The sequence below is a fragment of the Aquarana catesbeiana genome, linkage group LG01, assembly GCF_042186555.1.
Source record: "Aquarana catesbeiana isolate 2022-GZ linkage group LG01, ASM4218655v1, whole genome shotgun sequence".
Taxonomy (NCBI): Eukaryota; Metazoa; Chordata; class Amphibia; order Anura; family Ranidae; genus Aquarana; species Aquarana catesbeiana.
The window spans coordinates 950,741,777-950,755,540 of record NC_133324.1 but is presented as its reverse complement, the minus strand read 5'-3'; the positions used below and the strand labels follow the sequence as shown (position 1 = coordinate 950,755,540).

Here is a 13,764-nt window from a genome sequence, read left to right as displayed (position 1 = left end):
CTGTTTGTAAGTTAAGGATTGTGCAGTCACAATTGTGATGACTGAAGGAATGCAAATCAATGGTGTTTCAGCTGTTGTTCCCTAATCCACACCACCTCATTCCGTATACCATGTTGTACATACCCTTTTCCACACCTCCTCAATCCATATACTATGCTGTATGTTCACTTTTCCACACCAGCTCATTCTAGATGCCATGCTGTACATGCCCTATTCCTCACTACCTCATTTTATATGCCATGTTGTCCATATTGATTAGGGATTGTACAGTGATCTCTATTCCACCCCATGCTGTACCATATATCATATACAATGCTGTACATTACCTGTCCACACAACTTCATTCCATATATCATGGTGTACATTCCCTAATCCACACCACATCATTCCATATACCATGTTGTACATTTCCTATTTCACACCACCTTATCCCATATACCCTGCTGTATGTTCCCTATTCCACACCATCTTAATCCATACATCCTGCTGTACATCCCCTATTCTATGTGCCTCCCTCCAAATGCCATGCAGTACGTTACCTATTCCCTACCACAGCATTCCATATATCATGCTGTACATTCCACACTGCCTCTTATTCCAAATGTGATGCTGTATATTCCTTATTCCACACCGCCTCATTTTTACTATATATCATGCTTTAGGTTCCCCAGCCCACAACACTTCATCCCATAAACCATGCTGTATGTTCCCTATTATATGCTTTGCATGTACTGTATATTATGTTTGGCCCAATAGTAATGTCACAAATTAACACCTCTAGACTCCATACAGGTCTAAAGTGCCTCATTCCTAAACACTTTGCCCATAAAGAAAGCATTTTCACTCAACAGAAAAATTATGCCTTTTGTGCTATTTGTAACCAAATTTTCACGCAAAACATACTGATTAGTCTAATTATTATTTTTTAAGGGCAGCCTATAATAACAATAGCCTTTGAAAGCAAATCAAATTATGTCAGACTAAAGTCCTGATGATGTACTAGAAAAGCAAGGCCTACTTACACAATAATAACAGCTCCATCCTGTCTCTGTATGTGCCATTTCTGTGACTTCAAGTGCATTGTCATTGAGCAGGTAGCCCATCCGGCGCAGACAGCCATCGTGGAAGACCCGAGAACAGATCCGGCATGGAAAGAGGCTCTCAGCAGTCCACACTTCGCAAATTTCACACATCTCATCATTGGTGATCTATGAAAAGGATATAAAATATATTATTCAATGCACAGGAACACATCATGAACAAATGTCCTCCTAAAACTGATATTTATGTTTTAGGCAGACATCAATGTATTGAAACTTGCACAAGATTCTTATATTCGTGAGAGATTCCAGTGTCAAGATTTAGTCCATGTTTTTTGTGTATTTGCTCCTCCTAGAAAAACACAATGGAAGTGTCATGTAGTCGCATGACTGGTTTTGTAAACTACTCTATATAGCCAACAGGATGTGGATATTTGACCATCATACCTACACTATATGGCCAACAGTATGAGGAAACCTGACCACCACACCTTCGCTATATGGCCAATAGTATGTAGACACCTGACCATCACACTTACAATATATAGCCAACAGCATGTGGACACCTGACCATCACACCTACGCTATATGGCCAACGGTTTGTAGACATCTGACCGTCACACCTACATTATATGGACAACAGTATGTGGACACCAGACCATCACACCTACACTATATGGCCAACGGTATGTGGATATCTGACAATCAAACCTACACTATATGGCCAACAGAAAGTAGACATTTGAACTTCACACCTACACAATATAGCCAACTGTATGTTGACATCTGACCATCACACCTACACTATATTGCCAATGGTATGTGGACACCTGACTATCCTACCTACACTATAATGCCAACTGGTTTTGTAAACGACTCTATATGGCCAACAGGATGTGGATAGTTGACCATCATACCTACACTATATGGCCAACAGTATGTGAAAACCTGACCACCACACCTTCACTATAACCAATAGTATGTTGACACCTGACCATCACACCTACACTATATGGCCAACTGTATGTGGACACGTGACTATCCCACCTACACTATATAGCCAACTGTATGTTGGCATCTGACCATCACACTTACACTATATGGCCAACAGTATGTGAACACCTGACTGTCACACCTACACTATATGACAAACAGTATGTGGACATCTGACCATCACACTTACACTATATGGCCAATAGTATGTGGACAGCTGGCCATCACACCTACACTATATGGCCAATAGTATGTGGACATCTGACCATCACACCTACACTATTTGGCTAACAGTAGGTGTACACCTGAACTGCACACCTACACAATATGGCCAATGATATGTGGACATCTGACCATCACACCTATACTATAAGGCCAACTGTATGTGGACACCTGAACATCACACCTACACTATATCTACACTATATAGTCAACAGTATGTAGCCACCTGACCATCAAACCTACACTATTTAGATAAGACTATGGAGACAGGCCTCCAAATGATTGGGTTCAGGTGTCTCCAGTTAAAGGGATTGTTAACCCCACAGCATGCAAAGACACTTCAGGTAATTGTGCTTTTCCAGCCTTGCAGTAAGAGTTCACGGAAGATCTTTTCTGCTTCAGCATGACTATGCCCATGTACAAAGCCAGCTCCATAAAGACATGGTTTGTCCACTTTGGTGTGGAGGAACCTGAGTGGCCTGCAGCATCCTGACCTCAACCCTACTGAACGCCTTTGGAATGAATTGAAACACCGATTGTGAGCCAAGTCTTGTCATCCAACACCAGTACCTGACCTCACAAGTGTTCTTTTGCTTAAATTGGCACACATTCCAACAAAATCCTGTGCATTCCTTGTGAAGACTATTAGAGCTACTAAGGAGGGGGATCAACTTTATAATAATGTCCATGGTTTTGGAACAGTAAAGCCAGAAGGATATTTGTGAGGTCAAATACTGCTGTTGAATGAGACCTGGCTCACAATCAGTGTTTCTATTCCTCTCAAAAGTGTTCGGTAGGGTTGAGGTCAGGGCACTGTGCAGGCCACTCAAGCTTACTGTATATTAATGGGGTTGGCAGGTTTCCACTAGCATTTTGCCATAGTATTTGGAACAGCATGTGACTCAATATCCTTCCTTGCATGTGACAGCACTGGCACTTGGACCCTTAGGCACCTGGTCCTATCTTTGCTTCCGGCAGCTGAATGGGAAGCAAAGGAAAGGTAAATACGAGTGGCATTTATTTATTTACTCTAACTAATTATGCACAACAAAAACCATATTGATCGTTCTCACTACTGACGTCAAAAAAGCTTGCTATTCAGAGCCAATTTGGTTGAGAACCATTTATTCTACAACCACTTTTTTAGGCAGCAGAGCAAAAATCACAGCTTGGGAAACACAAACACGCAGCAGGTAGTGCTCTTGGCCCTAGTAACATTCAACTACTGATCGCAGGTGCTTGAGGCTCCTCATGGTTCCATCCCATATGCATACACCAAAATTAAAGCGAGATAGAGCCGCACTACTGCTGAATCCAAAAAAAAATCTATTGTTTATTCAATGAATACATCTCCCACAGGACGCAGGTTGGAAGGAGATGTACCGATTGAGTAAACTATAGAGCTTTTGGATTCAGCAGTAGTGCTGTGCACAAACACAGGAGAACGTCTGAACCTCTGCAGAGAAAGCCTTGGAGAACTGAGGACCCCCATCCAGATAAAGCAAAGTACAAACTACTGAAGCTGAACTCCAGGCAAGCAGCTGAAATCATGGATGAAATGTAACCACCTTATCTGCCAAAGAATCTGAAGTTCTCTCCAGCTACTTCGGTGATTTAAACACCTGTGCTAGACAGCACAGCTAGTAGGGCGACTTCAGCTTCTCTGAAGGAAAGGGTTAGGAGCTCTGTCAGTCCCGAGTAGATACTGAAAAGACACTTGCAATACTGATAATCAGTGATGCAATATTGAGGAATGTCAAACCAATTTCTAAACCAGGGTATAAACAGGCTGAACTTAAAAAAAAAAAACTTGACAGATCCCTGCATCCACGCAAGCAATGTGGATGCAGGGATATCACCCGCTGCACTATTGTGTTCTGACAGCAGGAGCGCCTCCCCTCTTCAGGATACACAGATCAGCACTGCAGCCAGGGCCGTCTTTAATATTGATTGGACCCTGGGCAAAAATTTTCTTGCCCCCCCCCCCCATGCAATTTCACTCTCCACCTGCTCTGAGACATACAATAAATAGCAGCTGGACTTAAAATCAGTTTACTGTATCAGATCAGGCAGCAATTGCGATTGGTTGCCAGCAAGTACAGCATATCATTACTGCTTAATGGCTGGTTGCTAGAGGTTACAGCACACATTACGGCTCACTGATTAGTTGCTAGAGGTTACAGCAAATGATTTCTGCTTGTTTATTTATTTATTATTATTTATTTATTTCAGGTACTTATATATGCTTGTTAATTGGTTGCTAAAGATTACTGTACAGGAATACTGTTTACTGATTGGTTGCTAGAGGTTACAGCACATCATCTCCTCACTGCAGGGGAGCATGATATACATATGAATGCCATCTTTAGTTACATATCAATGCCGCCAACGCAGCTATTTACTTAGTAATGTCGCCGCTATTTACATATGAATGCCGGTTATTTACAGGTAAACACAGGGTCTGCAGGTGAGTCATCTGTACACAACAATAGGGCAGAGCTGGGCAACATTAGGACCAGCAATTCACACTGAGATACTGGGAAACAGCACAGGACTAAAACTTCAAGGGACAAGGGAATTTAAACTGGGATAGTAGGCAAGTATGAGGCAGCTGCTTTGGGCCCCACAACAATGACAGGGCCCAGGGCAGCTGGCCCTTTTGCCCTGCCTTAAAGACGGCCCTGACTGCAGCCATTGGCTGCAAGCAGTGATTCAATGCTGGTTTTCCAACACGGCCATTCAACAGAATCCAGTTGTTAAACCAGCTTCTGTTAAACAGACAGAGGTACATGTGAGTAGAATTATAGGGGTCTGATAATGTTAAGTTTTATATATATATATGTATATAGAGACTGTCGCTTTAAGAATTTGTAATATACTTTCTTGCTTCTTCTTAGACAGAGTTTTCAGTCTATGATGACCTTCACTGCCAGATAAGAAGCAACAGTTTACTCCCTTTTTGCTCCGAGAAATGGACAGTCTTATCTCGCTGGTCTGATCTAGTACCGTCATGGCGGCGCCCATGTTTTCTTTCGCTTTCTATCAGTCACATCATGTAACCACCCATTTAACTGTTCCCTTGCTACTAAGAAGATATGAATGCTGATTGGACTAAACTCACACCTATAACACGCCTAGTGCTTATGCATATTTATAAAGTATATATTGTTAAACTTGATGTTTTGAAGTCAGAGACACTTCCTTCTTCGTTTGGCACGGTAGTGCTGAATATTGGTGTGTTGTGTCTCTCCACTGTAGTGTATATAATAAAGCACCTATTTATCTTATCTTAAGATCTGGACTCACTATCTCATCATCTAAATGTCTTGTTTGAAGACCCCTAAATCAGATTTAACATGTATATTGAAATTCAGTAAGTTCCTGCTATATTGGCCAATTGGTCCATGTATACCCAGTTTAAGTCTCTGGTGAAGCTGTTCTTGTCAGACAAGGTTGCCCGGACCTTAACCCTACTGAACATCTCCTGTACCAATTGGGGGAAGGCCCTTTTCTGTGTTAGCATGACTGTGCCACTGTGCATAAAGACAGCACCATAAATATATGGTTGGACCAGTGTGATGTGGAACTTTGGGATGAATTGGAACACAGATTCAGTGCTTGACCTTAAAAATGTTCTTTGGCCTGAATTGGCACACATTCCTAGAGATACACCCCCAACATTTTGTTAAAAGCCTTCCCAAAGAGTGGAAGTGGTCAGCAGGGTTCAGAGCCTTGACCACCGTTTGGATGAAATGGAATGCATATTGTGACCTTCTCATCCAACATCAGTACCTGACTTCAGAAATGTTCTTTGGGCTGAATGGGCACAAATTCCCACAGATGCATCCCAAAATATTGTGGAAAGCCTTCCCGAACAGTGGAAGCCTCCCCAGTGCCCTGACTTGAACCCGACTGACCAGCTTTAGGATGAATTAGAATGCAGATTGCAGGTCCGATCTTCTCATCTCATCTAGAATGCATATTGTGACCTTCTCATCCAACATTAGTACCTGATCTCAGACATTTTCTTTTGGGGTGATTAGGCACAAATTCCTAGAGATACACTCAAAAATTGTGTGAACGGCCTTCCTTAAAGAGTGGAAGCCTTCCCAGAGCACTGACCTGAACCCTACTGACCACCTTTGGGATGAATTGGAACGCAGATAGAAAGTCTGATCTTCTCATCCAACATCAGTACATGACCACAACATATTCTTTGGGCTGAATAGGAACAAATTCCCACAGATACTGTACATCCCAAAATCTTGTGGAAAGCCTTCTTGGAGAGTGGAGGCTGTTAAAAATACAAAGGGGGAGGTTGGGCAAATTCATATTACTGCCCATTGTTTTCTAAAATTCTACTTATCAAGATCATATTGATGTGATGATCAGGTGTCTAAAAAAAAATAATTGCAATTTAGTGTATGGCAACCTCCCTGGATGCCGTGTATATTCTTGTCTAGCACCCTCCTAGTTAGGCTGCTAGGTAAATTTAGTAATGTTTGGCTTCTTCTGTAATCACAGGAGCCGTAATTGTTTGGTCTGGCCTGTTCAGGGCTTCACAGGTTGGGGGTTTAATTGTTTTCCCCTGCCAGTGGAAGAAATTTCTGGGGCTTAGGGAAGGAGAATTTAAATGGCCATCCTGATAAATTGAGCAGAGCCTGGCCAATCCCTGGGGAGGTGTAGCCAGATGGTGGCTGCGATGCTGTTAAATAGTCCGGAGCCCTGGGGCTTAGAGAGGGAGAATTTAAATGGCCATCCTGATAAATTGAGCAGAGCCTAGCCAATCCCTGGGGAGGTGTAGCCAGATGGTGGCTGCGATGCTGTTAAATAGTCCGGAGCCCTGAGGAGATTGTCTCCCCCCCCCCCCTGAAGGAATGGATCTGTGAGCTGAGAGGAGGGGGGCTGCTGCTAACAGTACCTAACATTTTGGAATATCCCACATCACCACATACCCCCCCCCCATCTTACCAGTTCTACAAGCAAATACACTTCAAAAAAACATATCCTAGACTCCAAACTGTGGTCTCCAAACTGTGGCCTGGGGGTCAGATGTGGCTCTTTGCTTGCTTTTGTCCAGCCCTTAGGGCACTATTTCATTGACTGGAACCAGGCAGCAATGGGGCATAACCCCCCCCCCCCACTGACCCCAGTAATAGGGCACAATGACACCAAAAAAAAGGGCACAATCCCTCCCACTGACACCAATGATGGGGCACAATCCCTCCCATTGACACCAAAATAAAAGGGCACAATCCCTCCCACTGACACCAATGATGGGGCACAATCCCTCCCACTGACACCAATGATGGGGCACAATTCCTCCCACTGACACCAAAGATAGGACATTGTTTTTTCCCACTAAAGTCGGGACCTTTTTTTACTCCCAATAGCCACAGTCTGGCCCCCCTAAAGTCTGAAGGACAGTAAAACCAGCCCCTTGTTTATAAAGTTTAGAGACCCCTGCCCTAGACTGTTCATTGAGCCGGAGTGAATAGACCATTGCTGTGTGCCTGGCTGCCTCTGCACTGTGTTGAAAAAAGTACCCATTGAATCTGCAGCGGCTCCTACGGAGTAGCGATACACTTGTAAGGACTCAAATAGCACAATTATTAAACTGAGTTCATATGAACTTTATCTAAACACTAGCTGTTTGCTTCTGGATCAAATTTGGAAAACTCATATAAATTCAGTTTGTTAATTGTCCTAACTGAGTCTTTACAAGGATTTTCAACAACATATCAGCCCTAATAAAGGGAGAATGTTCAGACCCTCAAAACGTATTGTGCTTTTTTAAATAATGTGAGCACACCTCTATAGTAGAGTAAGCTGCTAGGTAAATTTAGTTAGCTCCTCCGTAATCAGTGGAGCAAGGGTTGATTGTTTAGGCCTGCTCGGTGTCCTACAGGCTGCTGCTCTGATTACTTTGCCCTGTTTTCTAGAGTATTCTGGAATTCTAGTGGAGGAAGATCAAAGTGGGTAGCCTAAATATATTTATAGAACTCCAGCTAATCCCCGGGGAGGCATGTCCAGTAGGTGGTGGGAGGGCACATAAATAGTCTGAGGTCTGGGGCAGGTGGAGAGTGTTCCTGGATCCAGTCCTGCTGGAGGAAACCCATGTGCAGGGGCATGCCCCTGAGTAGAACACTATAAGGAGCCATCAGGAAGACACCGAGGTCCCAGCTAGGCTTAGCTGGGGGGCCTATTCTCAAGCTTGAAGTCCTAGAATCAAGTTGGGTCTGGAGAAGCTCACTTGAGCGAGCCAGGAGGAAGCTGGTGGGAAAGAGTCCAACTGTCCTATGGTGGTGTGAGTCTACATCTCCCTCAAAGATAAGAGCTTAGTGGATATCAGCAGGAGGCAACCGATGTTGCTGTGGCTGTGTAAATTACCCCAGTGCTGGAGAGTTAGTGACTATGTGTGTAGCTTTTGTCTCTAGAAGGAGTACTAGTCAGCGTCAGCATAGAGATTCTGTAGGACATTCCCTTTTCACAGCTCATCAGGACAGTTAAAGAGTCCTCAGGTTGTCCAGTTTTCAATTTCGGGGTATATCATGCTCCCCTCATTTCCATCCAAGTTCCAATAAAACCTAAAAAAAAGACACCCCTAGACCAGTGACGGTCCATCCATACGGGGCACAAGGGTGCCACACCCCAATCCTTGTGTCCGGCCCCCTAATCTACATGCACATGATTAGAGCCGGAGGCTCTAATATTCTTCAAATATGGGTGGGCCTGGGGAGCAGTAAGCACACCCACTTGTGTGACAATAGCGAATGAATATTCACTATTGTCACATTGATTCTCCTCCCAGCGAATCAGGAAGCGGGTCAGGAACCCAGTCACCCAGCTGGCTGAAATGAGAGGCGATCCGATTGGCCACCTAGGAGGAGGAGGGGGGAGATGCACGGTGCATGGAGGAGAGGAGGGAGGAGATGCACGGTGTGATGCAGGGGAGGAGGAGATGCAAGGGAATCCGCTGCCCGGAGCAGCCGCGACCTAGATGGGGTAAGTGCGGGGTCGGTGATTCGACCAACCAACCAATGGTGGCCGGAGGTGCCATGGCGACCGACTGTGCGGGGGTGGCTGTGGGTGCATTGTTTGCCTCCCCCCCCAAAAAATTTACCACCTGCCCCCACTGCCCTAGACTGTTCCTTTGAGCCAGTGGAAAAGTGAAGAAAATGCTGTGTATCTGGCTGTGAGTGCTCTAACCAGGGGAAAAGGACTAAGTTCACCACCGACTCTTGCAGGGGTGCGTTACACAACTCTGGAGATTCACCCTCTCTATTTGTTCTGGTGGCCATTGAAAATTCGATATTGTTCTCACAACCAGAATTCTGGCCAAATTTTCTTCTCACTTCCTTTTGTGCCTGGACTCGCACCCAGCCTGTGATTGGACAGCAGAAGCAGCCAGGGTGCTGGGAGGAGTTATACAAATATCAAAATGCCTTGATCAGTCTAGTGCAGGTCTCCCCAAACTATGGTGGCCTTTTGCTTGCCTTTATCTGGCCTTTGGCGGCACTACTCCCCCAAGTGACACCAATGATGGGGCATTGTTTTCTTCCATTGATGTTAAGGAATTTCTGCTCCCGCTGGCCAAATTCTGGCCCTCCCTAAAAAGCCTGAAGGACAGTAAACTGGCCCTTTGTATAAAAAGTTTGGAGACCCTTGGTCTAGAGGAGTTGGAGTTCATAGACAGGTTGCATTTGCATGCAGACCACCCCAAGGTAATGCCCACATGTAATGCTGAGCCTCCATAATTAACCACTTGCCGACCGCTGCACGCCAATATACGTAATAATGGCAGCGGTAGGCAAATGGGCGTATCTGTATGTCCCCCTTAATTGGCGGGGTTAAAGGGCACGTGCGCACGCCCACCATGTACAGCATGACCGTGCCCACGGGACCCGCTGACTCGATGTCCGCCGGTCTCCCGGCAATCGTGTCACGGAGCTGCAGAATGGGGAAGTGTCTATGTAAACAAGGCATTTCCCCGTTCTGCCTTGTGTCATGACAGAGATCACCGCTCCCTGTCATCGGGAGCAGTGATCGATGTCATGTGAGTTGTTGCCCACTCACCCCCCCACAGTTAGAATCACTCCCTAGGACACATTTAACTCCTTCATCGCCCCCTAGTGGTTAACCCCTTCCCTGCCAGTGTCATTTACACAGTAATCAGTGCATTTTTATAGCACTGATCGCTGTATAAATGACAATGGCCCCAATAGTGTCAAATAGTGTCAAAATTGTCCGTTGTGCCCGCCATAATGTCGCAGTCACGATAAAAATCGCAGATCACCGCCATTACTAATAAAAAAAAAAAAAAAAAAAGAATAACAAAAATGCCATAAATCTATCCCCTATTTTGTAGACGCTATAACTTTTGCGCAAACGAATCAATATATGCTTATTGTGATTTTTTTTACCAAAAATATGTAGAAGAATACATATTGGCCTAAACTGAGGAAAAATATTGTTTTTATATATATTTTTGGGGGATATTTATTATACTAAAAAAGATTGCTTTTTTTTCAAAATTGTTGCTCTTTTTTTGTTTATAGCGCAAAAAATAAAAACCGCAGAGGTGATCAAATACCACCAAAAGAAAGCTCTATTTGTGGGAAAAAAAGGACATCAATTTTGTTTGGGTGCGACATCGCACGACCGCGCAATTGTCAGTTAAAGCGACGCAGTGCCGTATCGCAAAAAGTGCTCTGGTCAGGAAGGGGGTAAAATCTTCCGGGGCTGAAGCGGTTAAACGATCTGAAATCGAATGCATGAAAGGGGCAGGTCAGGGACAGTCCGGCTAGGGAGGAAAAGCATAGATGATGCTGGACCTCCTGCAGCCAATAAATGAGGCGGGTTCCACCTGACTTGCTGCAGCTTCTAGTACACACTGTGAGAAGCTCACAGCGTGCAGCAAAATCAGAGGAAGCCGTTTCAGTCCAGGAGAGGAGCCGGTACAACTGTGCAAGACTGAAGGGAAGGCCGGAGTTCAGCTTTTAATCCCAAGAACAATTCTATCGAATAACCAATGACAGCAACTAATTTTTCTGTCGAAAAAAAAAAATTGATCAAAAAAAAAAAAAAAAGGAAATAAAATAACTAACTTAATAAATAAATAATATTGAATACACACATTAATAATAATGAATAAATTCAATACAAATAAGCCATTGATTTTTTTATAAAGCTGTAATTAAGATCTACAGACGTTGAGATCAGAACGAAGGAACGGTGATATTCTGCTCCCGAGGAATGATGTGGAATGGCGCCCCATCCAGGAAGGGGTTAACGGCCGGCTACCTGGAGTTTCTGAATAATCGAATGTCATTTGTTCGGCGAGGCGCTGCGAACGGTTGAGATGGAGAGCATTGAGCTTTCACGTTCTGATACAAATTGTTATTGCATTGATCTGGGCCGTCTCCAGCCGCTAAGTGCTGAGTTATGGATGAGGTCTTTGGAAGTCGCCATAATTGATGTAACGATCGCTGCCGCGCTCGCTTTTTTTTGGTTTGTTTTCCTGGCCGAGAATGAGCGACTTTCCACAGCCAGATAGGAACAAGCAATAAAAAAAAAAAAATGACATGAAACAATGTAGTTCAAATATGTTTGATCCTAATGGGGAATTAGATATCTGAGGACAGATGATTCATATTAGGAGTAATAATGGCTCATTTACGGTAGCAGATGGGGGGGGTGGGGAGGTAAAACACTGCGGCTGAGCCACATTTGTACCGTCCCAACTGTTTTCTCTTTAGTCTACGCGTTTTGTGCTACTTCAGTGCTTAACCCATTGCCGCCCGCGCTATACTACAGCACAGGCTTACTTTGCCGGGAGGGGGGGGGTGTGTCTATTGACGTCCTCCCATGATTGCGCTTCCGAAGGACTCAGCTGATCACAGATTGCAGTAAAGGGGCAATCGCAGCAGCCCTTTACCATGTGATTATCAGTGTCCTGATTAATAGTGCAGTCCCACCAGTGCCCACCAGTGCTGCCAATCAGTGCCTCCTGTTCAGTGTCAATTATCAGTGCTGCCTATCAGAGCTCATCAATGCCACCTATCAGTTCCCATCAGTGCCACCTATCAGTTCCCATCAGTACTGCCTATCAGTGCTGCCTATCAGTGCCCATCACTGCCATCTATCAGTGCCTCCTTATCAGTGCTCATCAGTGCCTCCTATCAGTGACACATATCAGTGCCTACCAGTGCAGTCTCATCAGTGCCCATCAATACTGCCTATCAGTGCCTCCTATCAGTGACACTTATCAGAGCCCATCACTGCCACCTATCAGTGCCTCCACTTTAGTGCCCATCAGTGCCACCTATCACTGCCACCTATCAGTGCCTCCACTTTAGTGCCCATCAGTGCCACCTATCAGTGACACCTATCAGTGATATCAGTGCAGTCTGTCAGTGCCCATCAATGCAGCCTCATCAGTGCCCATCAATGCTGCCTATCAGTGCCCATTAGTGCCTCCTATCAGTGCCACCTATCATTTCCCATCAGTACCACCTATCAGTGCTTTTTAGTGCTGCCTATCAGTGCCCATCAATGCCACTTATCAGTGCCCATCACTGCCACCTATCAGTGCCTCCTCATCAGTGCCCATCAGTGCCTCCTATCAGTGACACTTATCAGAGCCCATCAGTGCCACCTATCAGTGTCTCCACTTTAGTGCCCATCAGTGCCACCTATCAGTGCCCATCACTGCCATCTATCAGTGCCTCCTCATCAGTGCCCATCAGTGCCTCCTATAAGTGACACCTATCAGTGCTCATCAGTGCAGTCTGCCAGTGCCCATCAGTGTAGCCTCATCAGTGCCCATCAATGCTGCCTATCAGTGCTTCCTATCAGTTCCACCTATCAGTTCCCATCAGTATCGCCTATCAATGCTGCCTATCAGTGCTCTTCAGTGCTGTCTATCAGAGACCATCAATGCCACCTATCATTGCCTCCTATCAGTAACACTTATCAGTGCCCATCACTGCCACCTATCAGTGCCTCCACCTATCAGTGCCCATCAGTGCATCCTATTAGTGACACCTATCAGTGCCCATCAGTGCAGCCTCATCAGTGCCCATCAATGCTGCCTATCAGTGCCCATTAGAGTAGCCTGTCAGTGCCCATCAGTGCAGCCCCATTAGTGCCCATCAATGCTGCTTATCAGTGCCCATTAGTGCCTCCTATCAGTGCCACCTATCAGTGCCCATCAGTGCAGCCTCATCAGTGCACATCAGTGAAGGAGAAAAATGACCTGTTTGCAAAATTTTATAAAACTATGATTTTTTTTTTTTACAATTTTCAGTCCTTTTTTATTTGTTTAGGAAAAAATAAAAAAAACCCCAGAGGTGATCAAATACCACCAAAAAAAAAATCTTTATTTGTGTGAAAAAAATGATAAAAATTTCATATGGGTACAGTGTGGCATGACCGCGCAATTGTCATTCAAAGTGTGACAGCGCTAAAAGCTGAAAATTGGCCTGGGCAGGAAGGGGGTGAAAATGCC

General features: G+C 44.7%; 1 protein-coding gene across 2 annotated transcripts in view; it reads right to left on the bottom strand.

The window, feature by feature from the left end:
• PHF24 (PHD finger protein 24) overlaps positions 1-13,764 on the bottom strand; it is a 280,864-nt gene that overhangs the window by 93,294 nt on the left and 173,806 nt on the right. For both annotated transcript variants that reach the window (XR_012240591.1, XM_073611431.1), the window contains exon 3: positions 1,023-1,208. Coding sequence is in view for 1 of the 2 variants with exons in the window: in XM_073611431.1 (XP_073467532.1) it covers positions 1,023-1,208 (186 nt within the window). In the remaining variant the exon portion in view is untranslated. The remainder of the gene's footprint in view (positions 1-1,022; positions 1,209-13,764) is intronic.